General features: G+C 34.8%; 1 protein-coding gene across 1 annotated transcript; it reads left to right on the top strand.

Moving 5' to 3' along the window:
* The first annotated feature begins 825 nt into the window (after positions 1 to 825).
* On the top strand, positions 826 to 24,720 carry LOC121378491 (mitochondrial import inner membrane translocase subunit Tim23-like). The gene is made up of 7 exons (XM_041506684.1): positions 826 to 979; positions 5,724 to 5,791; positions 6,399 to 6,495; positions 7,210 to 7,297; positions 12,540 to 12,598; positions 20,855 to 20,965; positions 23,699 to 24,720. The coding sequence occupies exons 1-7, from the start codon at positions 907 to 909 to the stop codon at positions 23,806 to 23,808; spliced, it is 606 nt and encodes a 201-aa protein (XP_041362618.1). The 5' UTR covers positions 826 to 906; the 3' UTR covers positions 23,809 to 24,720.
* Positions 24,721 to 26,467: the final 1,747 nt, after the last annotated feature.

Genomic DNA, 26,467 nt, shown 5'->3' with positions numbered 1-26,467 from the left:
AACACAACAATAATAATAATAATGTTAATAATAATAATAATAATAACCTGGTAGTAATTACAAAACATACACTGCCTAGCCGGTTGAAGAACAAACCCGTTTTAGTACAATGTAACAAAAAAATCCACCTTCACTGAGGGGATTCGAACCAAATACCCTTAGTGTCCAGCTCTCTAAACTCTCTAACAACCCACCCAACCCTTTTCCTGTCCAGGACGGATGAGCCGACCGAGGCCGGCACCTGCGCCCAGGACAGGCGTGCACTACAACAGCTTGTTCTGAATGTGCACGTACAAAACCCTATGACATGTTATAAGATGACATGGTGAAAAACCGGCCCCAGTGGTGTAGTGGTTACGACATCGGACATAAGGCTGCTAGGTTCTGGATTCGCACCCCGGTACCGGCTCTCACCGAGAGCGAGTTTAATCACTCAAATGGGTAGGTGTAAGGTTAGTTCACCGACTTCTCTCTCACTAACCATCTGTCCTGGACTGTATGTCCAGATATAGCTGCAGACCTGTGTTTTATCAGGACAGCGTGCTTGGACCTTAATTGGATATTTTGCACGAAAATAGGCTACAAATAAAATGGTGAAAAAGGTCAGGCCTGAGTAAATTATGGAATATTGACAAAATTGTTTTGAACTATCAATATTGCGAGAAGAAAAAGCTATCGTAAAACTATTTGTATTGGATTTGGAGATAAGCTGACATATTTTCATGGACGGATATCTTTTCAGGGGACACTTATATTTCTTTAGACTGGACCATTGTCCTTCCTTAGCCTTTCGTCTTCCAGAAAGCGTAACTAATTGAAAAGAACGGTGAACGGTCTCTTGCAACATGTGCATGGTTTTGTAAGTCACTGATGTCAGACGTTTGATATTTCAGTTTCAATAACAAAATGGACCAACAAAAAGAAAAATGGAGTTTCTTTTCACCTTATTCAAAATCAGACCCAAGTATGGATGTTCCAGGTATATGACATTTTTATACCAGTTGATTTGTAGTCTTTTTGTAAAGAATGTTTTAAAATTTAAGTTGATCTGTATCGTCAACGTCCCTAACTGCGTTATGCTTCCAACTTCGTTTAGTTTGTTTTCTCGTGCACGGTTCGCGCAATCAACATCCGATTTCTTGTCGTCTTCTCGTCGTCTTCTCGTCGTTCATTAACAATAAAATTAACAATAAAAAAGTATCTAAATACAAAACTTTACAAACACCTAAAACCATTAATTTTACTAAGTCGTTTTGTTTATTCCTTAAAATTACCGACAATATAATATAGGCCTACTAAATTAGAGTCCACATGACTTGTAGAAATTAACTTAAAATGGAGGAAGACAAAAACATTTGGTGTGTACCACATGACCTCACAAGAATGCCAGACAACTCGGCCCAGAGGACAACTCAGCCCAGACAACTCGGCCCACGTCGAGACAGCTCGGCCCAGTGTTCTGAGACAACCCGGCCCACCGCGAGACAACTCGGTCCAGAGTCCAGAGACAACTCGGCACATGGACAATCTTGTCTATTGTTGAACAATATTGTTGAACAAATGTTTTTTTTTAAATTAAAGTACTCTCACCGAAATAAAAGAATGTGTTTTTTGTTAAATTGATAAATTGCTGATCCATTTATCTTTGAAGATAGTTTCCGCTGTTCCAATAATTTGTTCTGCAGTCGGTGACCTAAACATTTGAGATGATCCCAGAAAAAAACATGCAAAAGTTATTTATCGTTGTAACAACACTCACGGATATAGCCTCCGGATAGTGTTTTAAAAACAAAATCATATTGTCATTTGTATATTTTTTATCTTGAATCATGAGTGCGAAACGATAAACATCAAAACATGAAAGAAAAACAAAATGTTTGATCATCAGCGAAAAAAACTAATTATATATATATTTTACATAATTGAATAAATAATATAAAAAATAAAAGTTATGCACACACAGGTAATAGAAGACGGTCTTAGAAGATGAGGAGCAGCGTGTGGTCTGTGAACACCTGGTCAGTCTTTAACCAGAGTGTGAGTACCAACAACGATGTGGAGGGCTGGCATCACCGACTGAACCACAGTGCCCTTGGAACAGCCTCTCCCTTCTACAAGTTGGTTCCCATGCTCCACACTGAAGCCAGGCTGGTTCCTCTGACATGCCGGTTCGTCTCAGAGACACTATGACATGGCCAACTATCATACTTAACACGCATATAATGTGTCACAGCATGCCCCGTCTATCAGTCTAATAACTCGGCCACGGGGCCGAGTTGTCTGGTCCCCACCTCACAAGTGCCAACTCAACAAGGCCAAATCACTTAATTTAAAGATTTTTGAGGAATCCTGGTCATTTTGCCCTGAAACGATTTCGAACCTTGCGTTGTTTCGTCCTTAGTCCCGTTCACCCAGGGTTGGTTCGTCCTAAATCATATTCGTACTGAGTCGTTTCATCCTAAAAGTGAGTCGATTATGTGTGTGTTGTGAGTGCATTGTAATATAGGCATATATATATATATATATATATATATATATATATATATATATATATATATATATACCATCAACGTCCCAAACTGCGTTCACCTAACGACAAAAACATGAATACAATATTTACGGAAATAATATTCTACATTTGCCAGCTACGATACCTGAAACGGAAGGACTTTCCTTTGGCACTGTCACTAACCCTAACCCTAAGTATTAATGATAAGTATTAAAATTTTATAATGTTCTTTATACATGACAGTGCCAAAGGAAAGTCCTACCCCTGAAACAAAATAGATTGCAATCGATTAACGTAAAAAAATCAACAATGTGAATATAAAACAAATTCATTCTAGTAAACAAAAGTGAAACACCTTCCGGTAAACAGGAAAGAGTGTGACGTTTCTAACTGCGTTCAGGCCCATGCGTTTGCAAAAAGTATCGTAACACTCATGTGTGGTTCATCATTTTTCATTTTTAAGGCCACTACATGAAAAAATATATGTTTCTTAAATATGCACAGTTGACGAACACTTAGTTTAATATTTTTTTAAAAGGAAAAATTCAATTTGTCAAGCGTTCTGGTCCGGTCCGCGTTTTATCAACACACATCGCTAAAACTTGATGTCGATACTGATAGGCATTACGTTTATACTACAGGGGACAATATTTCAAAATCTTAGGTAACCGGAAGTCAGTTCACGTGAGTTTTACTTAGGTAACCGATTGTTTGGTTATGTGAATATAGTTCTCGTAACCGATGAGTTAGGCCTACCTAATCCTAAAACACTTGAACTACGGTTCTGTGATACATTGGTTGTTCGAATGTATTTAAAAACAAACTGATTTTCTCTTTCATTACTGATATATGGTACTTTAAATTTTAGAATGTAATAGTTCACCATGTAACCGATTGGCAGTTCTCGTCATTTCAAAGTTGCATAACCGACACGCAAACAGAACAACAGTTCTCGTGAAATATTGTACCCTTTTTTAAATGAATTAATTCATAATTAACACAATTTATACACTCAAAATTATTTACAATTATTATGAATGGATTATGAATACTATTCACTAAAACAGAGGCACAAAAATGTAGCATACCTTTTGCAGATCGAATGTAATAATTGAAAACAAATTCTAACAACAGGGGTCTTAAAAATCATGAAAATTAAATGCTTTGGCCTTGTTGATCTGGCACGTGTGAGGTCATGTGACATGCACCGAATGTTAATTCATCTTTTTCCATTTTAAGTCAATTTCTACAAGTCATGTGGACCCGATATCAGTAATTTTAAGGAGTAAACAAAAACAACTTAGTAAAATTAATGGTTTTACTTTTAGAGGTTTGTAAAGTTTTGTATAAATTTTAGATACTGTAAATCATGAAATTAGTGCGAGCAAGTAATTAATGCGAAAAATGCGGCGAACACATCGACGCAATAATAACGTGACGCATTTTGTTTAGTCTCATTCCCAATACAAAAAAAATGCAGGATTTTACTATAATACTTCTAAATAAAATAAAACTTTTATAATATAAAGATGAAACAAAATACAAAAACAATTTTTGTTAAATGTCTTTTTGTGAATACTTCAAGAATCTTTCTTTCGTTTCGATGTTGCCATTCTATTTTCACTTTCCTGGAATATCATAGCGGTTATATAATACAGTGATGTTCCAAATGTTTTGTTTTTAAAAAGCTCATTTTTTTTTTACACTTCTGGATTACTGTATACATTTAAACTGTTTTGAACATTTGTAAAATTATAATCAACAAATTTTATTACTAAATATATTCCTTTAAAAATGAAACAGTAGAAAATTATATAACCGCAACCAACAATCCGTGCATATTTCTTCAAACCATTTGGCTCGACTCTATACATGACATTTAAGTTAGACTGGTCGCAAGTTGTCACTTCCTGTGCTGCGCATCAAGTGTATAAAATTAGTTTAAAACATTTGTTAGAATAAAACGTCTGCGTTCGTGTGAAATATTGTGCCCTGTAATAGCGACCCGTTTACCTTTTATTCCTACTGGTGGATTAATTAGAAGCAATCACACACAAAAGTGCGAGGCATACCCTTAACAATAAGGTGTAGTTATACTAATTACACTACTTTAAGTAATTAGGGCTTCCTCGTCGACCCATCATGCGATTAGCTTCAGATTATGTAGTAGCTGTGAAAACAACTACAGTCTTCTTTTAACATGAAAGATGAAGCCCAAACAATATAATAACACAACTGTGTTTTTTATGTGATGTGGACTTTTGCCCGACGCATTAATAAAAAGATGCATTTTTGTTCACTCATGTACGGACGCAATAATATCATGACGTATTAATTACATGATTTACAGTACTTACTTTTCTGAACTTTATTGTTTATGAAAATGTTACTGAACTGTAAAGAAAAACCTCATAAATGAACGACATGCCGATGACAACAAATCGGATGTTGATTGTGCGAACTGTTCACAAGAAAACAAAATGAACGGAATTTGAAGCATAACGCAGTTAGGGACGTTGACGATATATATATATTAGACCTACTACCATTAAAAAAAGATGGAACAAAGAAAGGAATTATTTATTTTTTATTTCACTTGTTTGTTTATATAATAATAAATAAAGCACGGAACAATAATAAGCTTAAAAAATAATCACAGAAATAAATAAATCTCCGTGAATTCTAGTATAAACCATTCCACGTATAGTTGGGTATGCAGGCATGTTACACAATGTTTTTACACAGAAACAGAACTTTCCAGATCCTCTACCTCAGTATAAGCAGTATAGTTTTATTAATTATTATTAAACCATCTAAATTATATACAACATTGATTAAAGCACATTGATTCATAGACTATTGGATGTCAAACATTTCATAATTCTGAAATATAGTCTCAGAGGTAACTCACTACATATTTCCATTTCCAGCAAGATAACTTTTATATACACCATCCCACAGACAGGACAGCACATACCATGACCTTTGATATGCCAGTCATTGGGGACTTTATAGGACTGGATAAAAATGCAATCAGATAATGAATTGATCCCTTGGAGACAAAGCGCTTCCAGTGAGTACTCTAGTATATGAAGCTGGATGATCCCATCCCTCGCTAACAGCTGACCTCTAACCTATCGCGGTGAAAGGTCAAATGAATTTCAAAGAATCTGGTTATCTGTTTACATATTACTGACTATGTTTATTTTTACAGTTACTGCAGGGCCAGCCGGGACCATAATGTCACCCTATCTGAACTTTGACCCTTCATATGTAACACCTGTAAGTAAATACAGTTTTAATTTACTATTTTACCACCATGATTAGATACAATTTTTACAAAATGTTATCAAAGTATGAGTAATACCTGTGGTACATGTACAAATATGCAGGGAACATTTTGAACCAAAATCTTGATTAGCGATATTTCTAGTTAACTGAAAATTGATTAACAACTACTGTTTTATGTCTTAAACCTGCGTAGTGAATCACAACGCAATCCTGATCAAAATGTTCCCCAACATGATAAGTTACAGGTGACTTTGAACAATCTTCTTACTGTTATTCACCAATTTTAACTTGCTTGTCTCATTTATGGAATCTTTTGTAGTACCGATGGAGCAGCCTGCTGCAGGGAGCCATTTTGTTTCTAAATTGCCACACATTACTCAAAAATCTATAGTCCCTACTCTATATCTACTATCCAGTACTCCATGTTGGATTCCAGATCTGCCTCAGACAGTTTATATGTCATGTGCTGGTAATCTAACCAATAATGGTGGTGTGATTTTATGCATTTTAAATGTTTCAAATGTCACTAATGATAGTATTTTTCTACAGATCTTATTGGTTTATTATCATCCTTTTATTTCTGTTGTTTTGTTCTAAGGGAGGCGACTCTGAATTCATCTTTCCTGAAGGTGCTAGTCGACAGAGAGGACGTCTAGAGTTGTCCTTCTCACAAATAGGAGGATCTGTTTTTGCTGGTTTGTTATTTTTGTTTTAGTTTCCATAGATCTCTGTATTTTCCTATTCACTAGTATTATAAAATGTACATGTATGTTCTATTTGTAATTTTAAATATACATGTTAATGTGATTTTCTTTTTTTAAATTTAAAGCAGGGATTGAATTTTGTTATATTTTTGTGAAATGATGTAATGCAAATACTTTTAGATTCTATCTTATAATGTTATGATTCCGACTACAAATCTGGAATTTGTAAAAGCATGGAATCCTGCTAAATTGGCAGCCTGGAAAGTATAATTTGTCATTGATTTGTAATATATTGGTCTTTATGAAAAGTGGCTAACATATAGCTGTGTTAGGATGAACTCTCAACAGTCGTACCATACTTAAATTTTACTTCTCAACTCATTGAATAATTTGTCATTTTATATCATTTTATTTAGTCTTAAACTGGTACAATGTGTCAGATTTATAAAATATGCATGTGTAAGCAATCTTCCAGAATTCAAAGTATTATATGACGTCTGTTTGCCGAAAATTACTTACAAATCTGCTACTGTGGTATTTGCTAACTCAACATTTACATTTGACATTTTTGATAATCAGAGATTGCATGCTGGATAATATTTGTATTTGAGATTTTATTCAGGTGTGTTTCAATGTATGATGCATTCTTAATTGTTGTGTATTTCAAGAGCCATTATTCATGTTGTTATCCACTTTATTGTGTAGGTGCAGCGGTTGGTGGTTTGAATGGACTGTATGCGGGACTGAGAGAAACGCAAGCGGCTCAGCTAACTGGAGCTGTCAGGAGAACACAGTATGTAGACATGCTGCCTTCAGCAGGCATCGAAAATACACATTCAGGGCCGAAATTACAAAATCTGTTTATGTCTTAAAGTTACACTTATGTAACTACATACATTTACAATACTTAAACACCTGTTTGTGTCTTACACACATGTAACTACATACATTTACAATACTTAAACACCTGTTTGTGTCTTACACACATGTAACTACATACATTTACAATGCTTAAACACCTGTTTGTCTTACATGCCTGTATCTACATACATTTACAATGCTTTATGTCATACACACATGTAACTACATACATTTACAATACTTAAACACCTGTTTGTGTCTTACACACATGTAACTACATACATTTACAATGCTTAAACACCTGTTTGTCTTACATGCCTGTAACTACATACATTTACAATGCTTTATGTCATACACACATGTAACTACATACATTTACAATACTTAAACACCTGTTTGTGTCTTACACACATGTAACTACATACATTTACAATGCTTAAACACCTGTTTATGTCATACACACATGTAACTACATACATTTACAATGCTTAAAATACCTGTTTATGTCATACACACATGTAACTACATACATTTACAATGCTTAAACACCTGTTTATGTCATACACACATGTAACTACATACATTTACAATGCTTAAACACCTGTTTATGTCATACACACATGTAACTACATACATTTACAATGCTTAAACACCTGCATGGCTGTTAACTGTCCGTCGTAAGACGGATTTCCGTCGGAGAAATTGTGGAAATTATTTTTTCAGTTTTTTTTTTTTTTTAATGAGGCCGTTTTCGGTTTCCGTAATGTCAACCCGATCACTTCGGACGTTTTCTTTGCCCCATTGACCCCCCTTTAGGTACCTATCGGATGGGTATAATTTACCATACATTTTGGGGCCGATGAACGGCCTAACATAAATTCCCAATCCAATATCAAACCTTTTCCCAATTACGACCCAACAGTTTCCCAATAAAGATTCCCAAAGTTGCTCTTATCGCGGATACTTGAACTCGTAATTTTTTTAAAAAATGTAGCTAATTGTATATTTTGAAAAAAGAACTGACATCGAACAAGTTTCATTTTGGTTTTCCGATCGATTACGAACATGTGACGAACAAGACTGATCTGGATATGCAGATTAGTTTTATCCTGTTTTGATACAGTCTGTTTTGTCGTAGTTTTTAGTAATAATGCCTACATTGTCTGATATAATACAGTTTTGGTAGAAGAATACAACTTTTTGTTTTAATTCATCCATTTGCGTTAACACATATTTGGGATCTATCGCAACACGTCCAATCCGCTAGTCCGAACGGACGTAGAAAGTAAAGTATTGACTTAATGTGCACCTGCAGGCTGCACTATCATTTGCTGTGCTATTTTAAGCAGACGATCTTATTTTGTAAAACGGTGTGTACATATGTTTCGTACTTTTTTTTCAAATACTGTTTTTTTTGTTTTTGTTTTTTTTAAATGATTTTTGGTATGGTTTTTGTAATTAAAAAAACTTTACTACAGTAGTTGTAAATTAAGTGAAAAAACCCACCTTTAATTTAAATGTGCTACTCACTCCCTTTGAAGTAATGGCCGTACCCGATGTCACATCATATGATGAACAGCACGTGCGAGTTTGAACACTGTTACAATGTAATAGTTCTGCTGGGAGATTATTAGATTGTGTATTATAGATATTGAAACTTAATAAAGTTGATTCGGTCAAATATAACATTTACCGACCAGCGGTATGTTACTTCTTTATTATTTACGATTGAATAATGGGATCATTCGAGAACTACGCAACGTGCTCTAAGGAGTGTGGGAATTATGGGATGTGACAAAACATAATGGGGTGGGGGGGGGGGGGGGAGGTGGTGTTGTGGTGGTGGTTATTGTGCAACGTAATGTTAATTCATAAAGTAAAATGCAACCAGTCATTGCCATTTTATTTTAACATATATGTATTACTAAAGACCCCAAAGTAAAATATGACACAGTCACAAAACGTTACAAGGGGAGAGGGGTATTGAAACTGCAAGATTTTGCGTTACATATTGTTAAATGACACAAAGATCAACAAAGGACTATTCAACATTAGCGTAATGCAGTATCAGACATTGGCTTTTACCTCAATTTTTAATGACCCCCTCGCCCTCCCATAATGAATTTGCAATAACACAAGGGCCACCCGATGTAAATGTATTTGAATATTTGATTTGCCGTCCATCAGCTAGCGGTCAAGCCTAAATAAATAATATCAGGTAATAATGCAAACTTTAAAAAAATGCCCGGACTACAAAATCCTGCTATTTCCATTAATATAGGTTCACTGCAGGACCCATCAAATTAATGTTTTTGTCCAATAAAATAAATAACAGGGTGTGGGATGGGAGAAATACATGTTTAAAGTGGACTACAATTGTCATATAAAACATTACCATTTTGAATGCCCTGTACCTTTTTTTGTCTTACACACATGTAACTACATACATTTACAATGCTTAAACACCTGTTTATGTCTTACACGCGTGTAACTACATGCATTTACAATGCTTAAACACCTGTTTATGTCTTGCACACATGTAACTACATACATTTACAATGCTTAAACACCTGTTTATGTCTTACACGCGTGTAACTACATACATTTACAATGCTTAAACACCTGAGTATAGAATAAACTAGGGTGCGTAAATTCGGTCCACACTGTTTGATAAACAGCGTACAATTTTAATGTTATCACAAAATACGGACAGCTCTGACAACCGGTGGGTTATGATACATTTGTCAAATTACAATTCCATTTTTAAACCAAAATTCATTACAATATAATTAAATTTCTGTTACATTCATTACAATATAATTAAATTTCTGTTACATTCATTACAATATAATTAAATTTCTTTTACATTCATTACAATGTAATGTCGTCCCATTGGTCCAGACGTAGCAACGGGAGTTTGTTCATTTTTCGATAAACGTAAAAATTACATCGTCAGGGAACGTCATATCTTATGACATTATTTTATATGGGCAAGTTGTCTTATTGAGCGTTATTGTTTATGGCTAAAACATAATTCAAAATAAAGTATGACGTTTTAGTGTTATTATTAGCCTGTAAATAAAGTATGACGTTTTAGTGTTATTATTAGCCTGTAAATAAAGTATGACGTTTTAGTGTTATTATTAGCCTGTAAATAAAGTATGACGTTTTAGTGTTATTATTAGCCTGTAAATAAAGTATGACGTTTTAGTGTTATTATTAGCCTGTAAATAAAGTATGACGTTTTAGTGTTATTATTAGCCTGTAAATAAAATATGACGTTTTATTGTTACTATTAGCCTGTAAATAAAGTATGACGTTTTAGTGTTATTCACAGTTTGCGGATGATATTTTTTGTTCATACCCAGATGAATGTAAAAGAAATAACAGTGTTTTTGTGTTAAAGGAAGGGACAATTAAGGCATTTGGCCTGGTATGCATATTTAACGATATATAACGCACATTATTGCTTAATATCAATACGTATAATCGTATAGTTAATTAATAAAACGGTTAAATGTGACGGCTATTATATATAACGGGCGCAGCCATTTTGTACCATCTCAGTGAGTATGCCCTCTGGCGAGTTGGTGGTTACGTAATACTTAACGCGTAACATCAGGAATGAGCCTTAGAACTAGAGAAACGCAATCTACCTGGTTTTTGCGGGATGATAAATAGTCATACATTACAATGTTCTGTAATAATACACATCCCAGTAAGCCAGCAATAAGTATATCCAGCACTATATATATTATTTTTCAATACAAAATAAAATACCATTGTCAAAGTGGCTACACAACAAGTAGAAATAATTAACAATGTTTTGTCCATGCATTAACCTATGTACTGAAATGATACACGGAGTGTTTTCTTAGTTAATTGGTCTATGCTGTTAGTTGCTTCTACTTGTGATTCCTGATTGGCAGGATTGTATTTGATTGGTAACCAGACGAGCCAATTAATTGACGCCGTCTAGACACAAAAATACATACCGGTATTGTGGAATATTACCTGTCACCCCTAAAATGGTAATGGACATGGTTTATTACTGTAAATAGTTCTGTAAAACTATTGATTAAGTAGACTTTTCCATCTAAAACCACAGAACTGACCAATTACGTAGTCCCAAAGAAAAGAAAATTATCACTTGGGTATCATGGGTTGTCGTTTTTGCTCCAACGTAGCATATCAATAGGCCTAATAGGGTACATTTTTCCTTTGGATTATTTAACAGAGAAAAATACTATAACCCCATTTTGTTCCGTTAATGCATCTTGAAATATGTTTAGTTAAATAGTTTATTATATTATTACGTCATTTATGCTGTTTTACAAGTCAGGTTGATCAAAGGGAACCGCCTTGTTGAAAATTACTGCTTTTGTTTACACTGTACGTACAGGTGATGGTCAGGAGCTGACGTCACTTCGCCCCAAGCTATCCCATCGGGACGTCACAAAAACGAAACAAAATGGCTGCCCCCAGTTAGCAGGAATAATCATGTTTTTTTATTAACTCTAAAATTACGCATTTTTCATTTGCTAAAGTGTCAGTATGTGTTGGTGGTCCGGGTATCCATCTTTCCAACACATAAGGCTCTTATTTGAGTTGACCCTACCTTTAAGTAGTTTCTCGCAAATTGTAAGTCCAAGATCATTGAAACCAGGTGATCCAGGTAGTTATGTCAGAGATAGTCATCTCGGTGCGTGCACAGTTTTCTCTTTTTCTTTTCTTTCATAATTTCATCATGTCTTTATTTCTGTGTGATTATGGCTTCATCATACCTTCTTTTAAATAGGAGGGTGGTCTATGGCTCACTGAATTGTGGGCCCATTGGGCTATTTATCCTTCCAGCCAGTGCCCAGACTGATGTATCAAAGACAATGGTATATGCTACTCTGTCTGTAGGATGGTGCATGTAAAAGTTCCTTTGCTGATGGAAAAATGTAGCAGATTTTTAATCTAAGACTATATGTCAAAATATCAAATGTTTGGCTTCCAATAGTTGATGATTTATAAATCAGAGTGCTCTAGTGGTGTCATTAAACAAAAAGCCCCTTTTTTCATGTAAATAGGATCCATGTATGTTCTTTATACACATAACAGCTTGAGTGTATACATGTATCTCTAGATGAAAATGGAGGCTGTATTGAATATATTTTGTTTACTTGCAGAATGTTGAATTTCATAACCAAGCGGGGAGCGTCGTCTGCGCAAACACTCGGAGTTGTGGGTACGTTGGATTCCTGTTCATCATGTATATTTGTTCTTATTTTATATTTATTTCTATCTTCATTTTACATTGTATTTCTTAAAAACGCACGCGCGTCTGAGAAAAAAACGTTGAGCAGAAAAGGTCTAATCTATTTTTAGAGGGGATCTTCCCGTTTCAATGTCACATCTCAATACAAAACGTTACAAACCCTTAAAACCAATAATTTTGCTACGTCTTACGATATCTTATATCGTGATGTATTATACTTCAGCTCTGACGTACAGTATATTTAGCCTTTTGGTTCACTGTGACTAGTATATATTATATCGTGATGTATTATACTTCAGCTCTGACGTACAGTATATTTAGCCTTTTGGTTCACTGTGACTAGTATATATTATATCGTGATGTATTATACTTCAGCTCTGACGTACAGTATATTTAGCCTTTTGGTTCACTGTGACTAGTATATATTATATCGTGATGTATTATACTTCAGCTCTGACGTACAGTATATTTAGCCTTTTGGTTCACTGTGACTAGTATATATTATATCGTGATGTATTATACTTCAGCTCTGACGTACAGTATATTTAGCCTTTTGGTTCACTGTGACTAGTATATATTATATCGTGATGTATTATACTTCAGCTCTGACGTACAGTATATTTAGCCTTTTGGTTCACTGTGACTAGTATATATTATATCGTGATGTATTATACTTCAGCTCTGACGTACAGTATATTTAGCCTTTTGGTTCACTGTGACTAGTATATATTATATCGTGATGTATTATACTTCAGCTCTGACGTACAGTATATTTAGCTTTTTGGTTCACTGTGACTAGTATATATTATATCGTGATGTATTATACTTCAGCTCTGACGTACAGTATATTTAGCCTTTTGGTTCACTGTGACTAGTATATATTATATCGTGATGTATTATACTTCAGCTCTGATGTACAGTATAGTTGGCGTGGTCTTGTGGTGGGGTCACTGTGACTAGTATATATTATATCGTGATGTATTATACTTCAGCTCTGATGTACAGTATAGTTGGCGTGGTCTTGTGGTGGGGTCACTGTGACTAGTATATATTATATCGTGATGTATTATACTTCAGCTCTGATGTACAGTATAGTTGGCGTGGTCTTGTGGTGGGGTCACTGTGACTAGTATATATTATATCGTGATGTATTATACTTCAGCTCTGACGTACAGTATATTTAGCCTTTTGGTTCACTGTGACTAGTATATATTATATCGTGATGTATTATACTTCAGCTCTGACGTACAGTATATTTAGCCTTTTGGTTCACTGTGACTAGTATATATTATATCGTGATGTATTATACTTCAGCTCTGACGTACAGTATATTTAGCCTTTTGGTTCACTGTGACTAGTATATATTATATCGTGATGTATTATACTTCAGCTCTGACGTACAGTATATTTAGCCTTTTGGTTCACTGTGACTAGTATATATTATATCGTGATGTATTATACTTCAGCTCTGACGTACAGTATAGCCTTTTGGTTCACTGTTAGTATATATTATATCGTGATGTATTATACTTCAGCTCTGACGTACAGTATATTTGGTTCACTGTGACTAGTATATATTATATCGTGATGTATTATACTTCAGCTCTGACGTACAGTATATTTAGCCTTTTGGTTCACTGTGACTAGTATATATTATATCGTGATGTATTATACTTCAGCTCTGACGTACAGTATATTTAGCCTTTTGGTTCACTGTGACTAGTATATATTATATCGTGATGTATTATACTTCAGCTCTGACGTACAGTATATTTAGCCTTTTGGTTCACTGTGACTAGTATATATTATATCGTGATGTATTATACTTCAGCTCTGACGTACAGTATATTTAGCCTTTTGGTTCACTGTGACTAGTATATATTATATCGTGATGTATTATACTTCAGCTCTGACGTACAGTATATTTAGCCTTTTGGTTCACTGTGACTAGTATATATTATATCGTGATGTATTATACTTCAGCTCTGACGTACAGTATATTTAGCCTTTTGGTTCACTGTGACTAGTATATATTATATCGTGATGTATTATACTTCAGCTCTGACGTACAGTATATTTAGCCTTTTGGTTCACTGTGACTAGTATATATTATATCGTGATGTATTATACTTCAGCTCTGACGTACAGTATATTTAGCCTTTTGGTTCACTGTGACTAGTATATATTATATCGTGATGTATTATACTTCAGCTCTGACGTACAGTATATTTAGCCTTTTGGTTCACTGTGACTAGTATATATTATATCGTGATGTATTATACTTCAGCTCTGACGTACAGTATTTAGTTCACTGTGACTAGCGTGATGTATTATACTTCAGCTTGACGTACAGTATATTTAGCCTTTTGGTTCACTGTGACTAGTATATATTATATCGTGATGTATTATACTTCAGCTCTGACTAGTATAGTATATACTTCAGCTGACGTACAGTTATTTTGGTTCACTGTGACTAGTATATATTATATCGTGATGTATTATACTTCAGCTCTGACGTACAGTATAGTTGGCGTGGTCTTGTGGTGGGGTCACTGTGACTAGTATATATTATATCGTGATGTATTATACTTCAGCTCTGACGTACAGTATATTTGGCGTGGTCTTTTGGTTCACTGTGACTAGTATATATTATATCGTGATGTATTATACTTCAGCTCTGACGTACAGTATATTTAGCCTTTTGGTTCACTGTGACTAGTATATATTATATCGTGATGTATTATACTTCAGCTCTGACGTACAGTATATTTAGCCTTTTGGTTCACTGTGACTAGTATATATTATATCGTGATGTATTATACTTCAGCTCTGACGTACAGTATATTTAGCCTTTTGGTTCACTGTGACTAGTATATATTATATCGTGATGTATTATACTTCAGCTCTGACGTACAGTATATTTAGCCTTTTGGTTCACTGTGACTAGTATATATTATATCGTGATGTATTATACTTCAGCTCGTGAGCCTTTTGGTACAGTATATATTTATCGTGATGTATTATACTTCAGCTCTGACGTACAGTATATTTAGCCTTTTGGTTCACTGTGACTAGTATATATTATATCGTGATGTATTATACTTCAGCTCTGACGTACAGTATAGCCTTTTTTCAGTATATATTATATCGTGATGTATTATACTTTGACGTACAGTATATTTAGGTTCACTGTGACTAGTATATATTATATCGTGATGTATTATACTTCAGCTCTGACGTACAGTATATTTAGCCTTTTGGTTCACTGTGACTAGTATATATTATATCGTGATGTATTATACTTCAGCTCTGACGTACAGTATATTTAGCCTTTTGGTTCACTGTGACTAGTATATATTATATCGTGATGTATTATACTTCAGCTCTGACGTACAGTATATTTAGCCTTTTGGTTCACTGTGACTAGTATATATTATATCGTGATGTATTATACTTCAGCTCTGACGTACAGTATATTTAGCCTTTTGGTTCACTGTGACTAGTATATATTATATCGTGATGTATTATACTTCAGCTCTGACGTACAGTATATTTAGCCTTTTGGTTCACTGTGACTAGTATATATTATATCGTGATGTATTATACTTCAGCTCTGACGTACAGTATATTTAGCCTTTTGGTTCACTGTGACTAGTATATATTATATCGTGATGTATTATACTTCAGCTCTGACGTACAGTATATTTAGCCTTTTGGTTCACTGTGACTAGTAGTAGTATATATTATATCGTGATGTATTATACTTCAGCTCTGACGTACAGTATATTTAGCCTTTTGGTTCACTGTGACTAGTATATATTATATCGTGATGTATTATACTTCAGCTCTGATGTACAGTATAGTTGGCGTGGTCTTGTGGTGGGGTCACTGTGACTAGTATATATTATATCGTGATGTATTATACTTCAGCTCTGATGTACAGTATAGTTGGCGTGGTCTTGTGTATATTTGGGGTCACTGTGACTAGTATATATTATATCGTGATGTATTATACTTCAGCTCTGACGTACAGTATATTTAGCCTTTTGGTTCACTGTGACTAGTATATATTATATCGTGATGTATTATACTTCAGCTCTGACGTACAGTATATTTAGCCTTTTGGTTCACTGTGACTAGTATATATTATATCGTGATGTATTATACTTCAGCTCTGACGTACAGTATATTTAGCCTTTTGGTTCACTGTGACTAGTATATATTATATCGTGATGTATTATACTTCAGCTCTGACGTACAGTATATTTAGCCTTTTGGTTCACTGTGACTAGTATATATTATATCGTGATGTATTATACTTCAGCTCTGACGTACAGTATATTTAGCCTTTTGGTTCACTGTGACTAGTATATATTATATCGTGATGTATTATACTTCAGCTCTGACGTACAGTATATTTAGCCTTTTGGTTCACTGTGACTAGTATATATTATATCGTGATGTATTATACTTCAGCTCTGACGTACAGTATAGTTGGCGTGGTCTTGTGGTGGGGTCACTGTGACTAGTATATATTATATCGTGATGTATTATACTTCAGCTCTGACGTACAGTATAGTTGGCGTGGTCTTGTGGTGGGGTCACTGTGACTAGTATATATTATATCGTGATGTATTATACTTCAGCTCTGACGTACAGTATATTTAGCCTTTTGGTTCACTGTGACTAGTATATATTATATCGTGATGTATTATACTTCAGCTCTGATGTACAGTATAGTTGGCGTGGTCTTGTGGTGGGGTCACTGTGACTAGTATATATTATATCGTGATGTATTATACTTCAGCTCTGACGTACAGTATATTTAGCCTTTTGGTTCACTGTGACTAGTATATATTATATCGTGATGTATTATACTTCAGCTCTGACGTACAGTATATTTAGCCTTTTGGTTCACTGTGACTAGTATATATTATATCGTGATGTATTATACTTCAGCTCTGACGTACAGTATATTTAGCCTTTTGGTTCACTGTGACTAGTATATATTATATCGTGATGTATTATACTTTGACGTACAGTATATTTGCCTTTTGGTTCACTGTGACTAGTATATATTATATCGTGATGTATTATACTTCAGCTCTGACGTACAGTATATTTAGCCTTTTGGTTCACTGTGACTAGTATATATTATATCGTGATGTATTATACTTCAGCTCTGACGTACAGTATAGTTGGCGTGGTCTTGTGGTGGGGTCACTGTGACTAGTATATATTATATCGTGATGTATTATACTTCAGCTCTGACGTACAGTATATTTAGCCTTTTGGTTCACTGTGACTAGTATATATTATATCGTGATGTATTATACTTCAGCTCTGACGTACAGTATAGTTTAGTCTTGTTTTGGTTCACTGTGACTAGTATATATTATATCGTGATGTATTATACTTCAGCTCTGACGTACAGTATATTTAGCCTTTTGGTTCACTGTGACTAGTATATATTATATCGTGATGTATTATACTTCAGCTCTGACGTACAGTATATTTAGCCTTTTGGTTCACTGTGACTAGTATATATTATATCGTGATGTATTATACTTCAGCTCTGACGTACAGTATATTTAGCCTTTTGGTTCACTGTGACTAGTATATATTATATCGTGATGTATTATACTTCAGCTCTGACGTACAGTATATTTAGCCTTTTGGTTCACTGTGACTAGTATATATTATATCGTGATGTATTATACTTCAGCTCTGACGTACAGTATATTTAGGTGGTTCACTGTGACTAGTATATATTATATCGTGATGTATTATACTTCAGCTCTGACGTACAGTATATTTAGCCTTTTGGTTCACTGTGACTAGTATATATTATATCGTGATGTATTATACTTTCTGGTTCACTGTGACTAGTATATATTATATCGTGATGTATTATACTTCAGCTCTGACGTACAGTATAGTTTGTGGTCTTGTGGTGGGGTCACTGTGACTAGTATATATTATATCGTGATGTATTATACTTCAGCTCTGATGTACAGTATAGTTGGCGTGGTCTTGCTCTGGTACAGTATATTTAGGGTCACTGTGACTAGTATATATTATATCGTGATGTATTATACTTCAGCTCTGATGTACAGTATAGTTGGTGTGGTCTTGTGGTGGGGTCACTGTGACTAGTATATATTATATCGTGATCTATTATACTTCAGCTCTGATGTACAGTATAGTTGGCGTGGTCTTGTGGTGGGGTCACTGTGACTAGTATATATTATATCGTGATCTATTATACTTCAGCTCTGATGTACAGTATAGTTGGCGTGGTCTTGTGGTGGGGTCACTGTGACTAGTATATATTATATCGTGATCTATTATACTTCAGCTCTGATGTACAGTATAGTTGGCGTGGTCTTGTGGTGGGGTCACTGTGACTAGTATATATTATATCGTGATGTATTATACTTCAGCTCTGACGTACAGTATATTTAGCCTTTTGGTTCACTGTGACTAGTATATATTATATCGTGATGTATTATACTTCAGCTCTGACGTACAGTATATTTAGCCTTTTGGTTCACTGTGACTAGTATATATTATATCGTGATGTATTATACTTCAGCTCTGACGTACAGTATATTTAGCCTTTTGGTTCACTGTGACTAGTATATATTATATCGTGATGTATTATACTTCAGCTCTGACGTACAGTATATTTAGCCTTTTGGTTCACTGTGACTAGTATATATTATATCGTGATGTATTATACTTCAGCTCTGACGTACAGTATATTTAGCCTTTTGGTTCACTGTGACTAGTATATATTATATCGTGATGTATTATACTTCAGCTCTGATGTACAGTATAGTTGGCGTGGTCTTGTGGTGGGGTCACTGTGACTAGTATATATTATATCGTGATGTATTATACTTCAGCTCTGACGTACAGTATATTTAGCCTTTTGGTTCACTGTGACTAGTATATATTATATCGTGATGTATTATACTTCAGCTCTGACGTACAGTATATTTAGCCTTTTGGTTCACTGTGACTAGTATATATTATATCGTGATGTATTATACTTCAGCTCTGATGTACAGTATAGTTGGCGTGGTCTTGTGGTGGGGTCACTGTGACTAGTATATATTATATCGTGATGTATTATACTTCAGCTCTGACGTACAGTATAGTTTGGTCTTTGGTGGGTCACTGTGACTAGTATATATTATATCGTGATCTATTATACTTCAGCTCTGATGTACAGTATATTTGGCGTGGTCTTGTGGTGGCCTTTTGGTTCACTGTGACTAGTATATATTATATCGTGATGTATTATACTTCAGCTCTGATGTACAGTATAGTTGGCGTGGTCTTTTGGTGGGGTCACTGTGACTAGTATATATTATATCGTGATGTATTATACTTCAGCTCTGACGTACAGTATATTTGGTCTTGTGGTGGTTCACTGTGACTAGTATATATTATATCGTGATGTATTATACTTCAGCTCTGATGTACAGTATAGTTGGCGTGGTCTTTTGGTGGGGTCACTGTGACTAGTATATATTATATCGTGATGTATTATACTTCAGCTCTGATGTACAGTATAGTTGGCGTGGTCTTTGGTGGGGTCACTGTGACTAGTATATATTATATCGTGATGTATTATACTTCAGCTCTGATGTACAGTATATTTGGCGTGGTCTTGTGGTGGGGTCACTGTGACTAGTATATATTATATCGTGATGTATTATACTTCAGCTCTGATGTACAGTATAGTTGGCGTGGTCTTGTGGTGGGGTCACTGTGACTAGTATATATTATATCGTGATGTATTATACTTCAGCTCTGATGTACAGTATATTTGGCGTGGTCTTGTGGTGGGGTCACTGTGACTAGTATATATTATATCGTGATGTATTATACTTCAGCTCTGATGTACAGTATATTGGCGTGGTCTTGTGGTGGGGTTCACTGTGACTAGTATATATTATATCGTGATGTATTATACTTCAGCTCTGATGTACAGTATATTTAGCCTTTTGGTTCACTGTGACTAGTATATATTATATCGTGATGTATTATACTTCAGCTCTGATGTACAGTATAGTTGGCGTTGTCTTGTGGTGGGGTCACTGTGACTAGTATATATTATATCGTGATCTATTATACTTCAGCTCTGATGTACAGTATATTTGGCCTTTTGGGTCACTGTGACTAGTATATATTATATCGTGATCTATTATACTTCAGCTCTGATGTACAGTATATTTGGCGTGGTCTTGTGGTGGGGGCGAGGTGTAGAAGATGAACTCAACACTGTTGTTGCTGGTACAGCCACAGGTCTTCTCTACAAGTGTTCAGGTAAACAAACAAACCTGAAGACAGTCCATTAGTTGGGTATATCCTTATATTCCACCCAACAACTATAGTCCTTTCCACGGGGAATGCCTTTTTAATTACTATTGATTATTTATTTCCGAGCCGATTGTTTTCTAAATTGCACACAAAAATAGTATTAGTTTATTTATTTCCAAAACACTAACTTTTCTTCTTATGTCAAACTGGGCGGGGCGTAACCCAGTGGTAAAACGTTCACTTGATGCACGGTCGGTCTGGGATTGATCCTTGTCGGTGGGCCCTTTGGGCTATTTCTCGCTCCAGCCAGTGTTCCACGACTGGTATATTAACAGCCGTGGTATCTGTTATCCTGTCTGTGGGATGGTGCATATAAAAGATCCCTTGCTGCTAATCGAAAAAGGGTAGCCCATGAAGTAGTGACGGGGTTTCCTCTGTCAATATCTGTGTGTTCCTTAACCATATGTCTGACGCCATATAACCATAAATAAAATGTGTTGAGTGCCTCGTTAAATAAAACATTTCCTTCCTCATGTCAAACCAAACATTTTTGTAGGAGGATGGGATGGACTATAGTTGCGTGGTTTTGGGGTGGGGGTTTTAAAGTTATATTTTAGTGTTAACATTTATCAGTTATAGTACTTATACAATTATGATTGTTTAAGATCAGTTATTGTGACTGCATATACAAAAAGTGTTGGCCTTCAATTTGGCAGTGTTAACATTTATTTCTTTTTGCTGTATTTTATATTTTTGATACAGATCAATGCAAATACATGTATCACATACTGTACTCACGGTGCGCACAATCTTGAGAAGTCCTTGAATATTGAAGGGGGGTCCTTGAAAGTCCTGGAAAATGACATTGGGCCTTGAAAAGTACTTGATTTTACATGAAACCTAATAGAGTGTTTATTAAAATGAATTAAATCGTAACTGGAATGAATTTTGGTAGAAATTCCGGATTACAAAATACAGATTGATCGTTTCGTCACAGTTCGTGAAATCCAAATTTATCCATTTATTCCTGTTCGTTTCCACAAATGTGCAAAAAGGATGCGCAGCAGCAGCCATGTGTACAGCTATAATCGGCCATGTTACTGTTTTGTGAAATAGGTCAGGCACGGTTACGGGTCACTACCGAATATGCCACCTGACAACTGTGTTTATAACAGACAGTGGGAGGAGGCATGCTTATGGTACGTGAAGTTAAAGGTGATGTTCACAAAGTGTATTGTGTGTGGTGCAAGAAACAAATTGATGATTTAATCACAGCTAAAGAAAAGTCCCTTAAACACTGTTCAGAGTTCGACAAATCCGCTAGCCCGACGCCCGTGGCTAGTGATTTTTAAGTTCGGGCTAGTGAGAAACGCAAAACCACTAGCCCGCAGGGCTAGTGGTTTCTACCCCCCTCCTTATCGCGTTTTTTTTCTTCTTTTCTTTTCTTTTTCTCTCGAGTGAAATTTCGTTTAATAAATTTGATTGTGATGTTTGTCATCGAATAATATCAACAACGCAATCAGTATATAATAATAATCCACTTGAACTAGGTCTGCAAACTGCAGTAACATGCTATCTCTACATCGCCACAGTTACAGCATGCATTGTTTACTTTTCCCTTTCAAGTTTCTGGCACAGGAAATAAGTCTAATGACATGCGTGTTTTGATTGGTTCGACACGTCACGTGGTAGTTAATCTCGCACATATGTTTTAGGCTGAGAACTTGGAAATCACCAATCGCGACGACAGGTTAATCTCAATCAAGTAAACCCCAGTCATGCTTTGAATTTCAGTATTTGTTTTATTTACCTATTGTTTTCTAATTTAACACTTCGCTGACATGTGTTTATCGGCAATCAGGAAAATAATTTACTTTAATGGTAACCGCACATGCAATGACTCGGCTTGGCCTATTACGTGTAGCGGTCTGGATAATGCGTCACAGCTGCCGATACAAGATGATACCTTTTTTGTTCATCAATTAACAACGGATTAGATGTCACCGTTATATTCTTTTGATATCGGTCTGACACGGGGATAATGCCCTGTATTTAAGCAATTGACATCACCGTTCCTGACGACATAAATAATAGGGCCCTAAATGTATAACCCAAATCGAATACACTGAACCATCTATTACCGTGTGTCACAATGTCGTACCCTCATTTAAATTTAATTATTTTGATAGTGGCTATAAATATCAACCATCAGTTTGCTCAATTATTTTTCCCCGGTTGGGAGGGCAAAAGCAAAAACGGAACAATGACGATGGATCACACTTGACAAAAAACCAAACGTACAACACGACAAAAACCTGAAAGTTACAACATGATATAACTATAAGTGTTTGTTTTATTTTACTGTTATACTCGGAAATGTGTAATGTTACAAAAATTATATAAAAATCCAGTTATAATTGATCAGGAATTTGGGCTAGTGCTTTATCTTGGTGGGCTAGTGGTTTTCACAAAGCCACTAGCCCTGTGGCTAGTCACTTTTCAAAATATTTGTCATACTCTGCACTGTTATAGGTAATAAAAGCATTTACAAGTTGTTATTTTCACTGTGATGAGTCCTTGAAAACTGGGAAATGGACCTGGAAAAGTCCTTGTATATATTTTTTTTAATCCTGTACATACTATGTGTACTGACATGTTAAACGCTATTGTTAATTTCTATTTATTTATTTATTTGTTCTTTTTTGTGTTAATGGATTGTTTTTTCTCTTTGATCAACAGGTGGTTGGAAGCGATGTCTGCGAGGAGGGGGGATCGGCTTCGGACTGGCAACTGCATACATTCTTTTCACGAGCAAAGACCGAATAAAGAGCATGTTGGGTCGCGATTAAAGTGGACATGTTCATTTGTGTGGTTGAGTCTGACTAAGAGAGAGTGTGTTCGGTTTGGAAGAATGTGTGAATATGGATGTACTGTGTAGTGTTGTGTTCAGTTTTTTATTTACAGTCTACAACAGATAAAACATTGCAACAGAAGAGTTCTACATTAACTGTATTCTAAAATGTGTCCGATAGCTTGGTCTTCTGCATTAAATGATTTAAAACAGAAATATTTTAGCCAACACAGAGTTATGTGTAACCCAACCTACTAATTTAGCAATTTTTCTTTTTATTATTATTATATAATTTCTTTTTTCTCTTTTTAAATAAGTTTTAAAAAGATTTTGCACACAGGCTTGCCCAATAAGTTGAATAATTATATGAAATTATTGGGATATAGAAAAAGAACACTTATTTAAAATTCATCAAATGTGCTTTATGGAGAAATAAGACGATGAAAAAGTGTATAAAGACTGAGTCCTTGTCTTTCACAATTTTATCCTTTTCAATAGAACAGAAAATCTGTTATTCATCATTCACATCAACTGCTTTTATTTGTATCATTAGCTTTTTGAAAGTGCATTGTAATATGTTCCTCAACTGTCGGATATTAATACTATTAAATTTTAACGTGTTTATGAACCCTAGTTTCAACTCATGGAAATGAACACTGAGGTTTAGTTAAAATAGCAATATAGTCTTATGGTAGTGATTGCAACATGTTCATCAACTGTCGGATATTGATACTATTAAATTTTAACGTGTTTATGAACTATCTTCTATATAACTGTCGGATATTAATACTATTAAATTTTAACGTGTTTCTATCTTCTATATAAAATACCATTATTTTAAAGGGACAGACCCTAGTTTCAACCCGTGGAAATGAACACTGAGCTTTAGTTAATCTACAAACCTGTAAAACATTTGGATAAAGTTAGTTAAGTGAAACATGAGTCTGGAGAAATACCCTTTAAAAATAGACTAAAACTGTTACTTCTCAGACGCACGTGAATTTTTTAAAATATGAGAAATGAATTTTGTGATATTAAAAACACCAGAATGACCAAAAACTTCGAATGTATGGAAATTGATAATCTAAACCATAAAATCTAAGTACAGTATGATTTCAGTTATCATATACGGCTATAATAGTAAAACAAATATGCCTTAGTGTTTAAAAACTAGGGTATGTCACTTTATTGAAATAGACAGGGATTTCTGAAAACTGTGTATATAGTAACTGTGCTACAATACTGGTCTAGCAACAGTTACATACAGGATATCAAGTGGCCCTGGATCCATAGTTCAGCCAGTCTTGGATACCATGCTGTGGTAGTAAAAAGAAAGAACCATAATACTGCTACAAATTGTTATGTTTTGAGATCGTAGAAGCAAAATATAAGTATCTTGTTTTTGAACCGATTACTTATTGGAAATAGAATTTTGTAATATATTACTAACTGTTAAATAGACAATAGTATTGTCTTGTTTTTTGTGTTTTAATGTACATGTAAATAAACATTTTCATTTATCATACTTGTTATTTTGTTGTATAATTGATTTAGATGGATGTTAGAGAGCATAAACCTTATTGAATTTATTGAAACCATACAAGATGCTAATATTTCATGCTAAATTTGAGGCTTACGACAGGAGAGTGTTCTGAAAAATTGTTAGAGAAGAAACCCACTACTTTGTTTTCCCATTAGTAGCAAGGGATCTTTTATATGCACCATTCCACAGATAGGATAGTACATACCACATCCTTTGGTATACCATTTGTGTTGCACTGACTGGAAGGAGAAATAATCCAATGGACCAACCGACGAGGATTGATCCCAGACCGACTGCACATCAGGTGAACGCTTTACCTCTGGGCTACATCCCACCCTCATGCTACTGATTAAACCAATAGCTAGCATGCCCATTACGGCAATAGTTGTCTGTAAGCTGCTGAACGTCCAAACTGATCCAAAGTGTTATTTCAGCTGAACGTCCAAACTGATCCAAAGTGTTACTTCAAACGTCCAAACTGATCCAAAGTGTTGTTTCAACCAAACACACTTTTTTATATTATATACTTTATTGCATTCATTATTTTTGTTACATTATTTGACAGATGAGTACAAAACCACATGTATTGATATATATACGGATCAGTACAAAACCGCATTATATTGATATATATGACGGATCAGTACAAAACCGCATTATATTGATATATATGACGGATCAGTACAAAACCGCATTATATTGATATATATGACGGATCAGTACAAAACCACATTATATTGATATATATGACGGATCAGTACAAAACCACATTATATTGATATATATGACGGATCAGTACAAAACCACATTATATTGATATATATGACAGATCAGTACAAAACCACATTATATTGATATATATGACAGATCAGTACAAAACCACTTGCGGATAAAAATACTGTGAACCCACACAACTCTTAATTTAAGGCATGAACAACCAGTTGAGACAATTTTATTGATTGATTTCACCAGTAGCAGCCTATATGTACAAAAGAAAGCTCTGCTTCAAATGAACGTAATAATAAAATGCACCAATCTACCTAGTGCAATATGTAGCAAGTAAATAAATAATTTATATCCCGCTAGCTGGTAAATGTAAATGTCGCTGGAATAT

Source organism: Gigantopelta aegis, chromosome 8 (assembly GCF_016097555.1).
Source record: "Gigantopelta aegis isolate Gae_Host chromosome 8, Gae_host_genome, whole genome shotgun sequence".
NCBI classification, from domain to species: domain Eukaryota; kingdom Metazoa; phylum Mollusca; class Gastropoda; order Neomphalida; family Peltospiridae; genus Gigantopelta; species Gigantopelta aegis.
The sequence above is the reverse complement of the archived record's forward strand: the minus strand, read 5'-3'. Positions and strand labels throughout refer to the sequence as shown.

Coding starts and splice junctions, on each gene's coding strand:
- LOC121378491 (XM_041506684.1), top strand. CDS start 907: ATGGACCAACAAAAAGAAAAATGGAGTTTCTTTTCACCTTATTCAAAA. Junction 5,792..6,398: donor ACCCTTCATATGTAACACCT/GTAAGTAAATAC, acceptor TTTTGTTCTAAG/GGAGGCGACTCTGAATTCAT. Junction 20,966..23,698: donor TCTTCTCTACAAGTGTTCAG/GTAAACAAACAA, acceptor TTTGATCAACAG/GTGGTTGGAAGCGATGTCTG.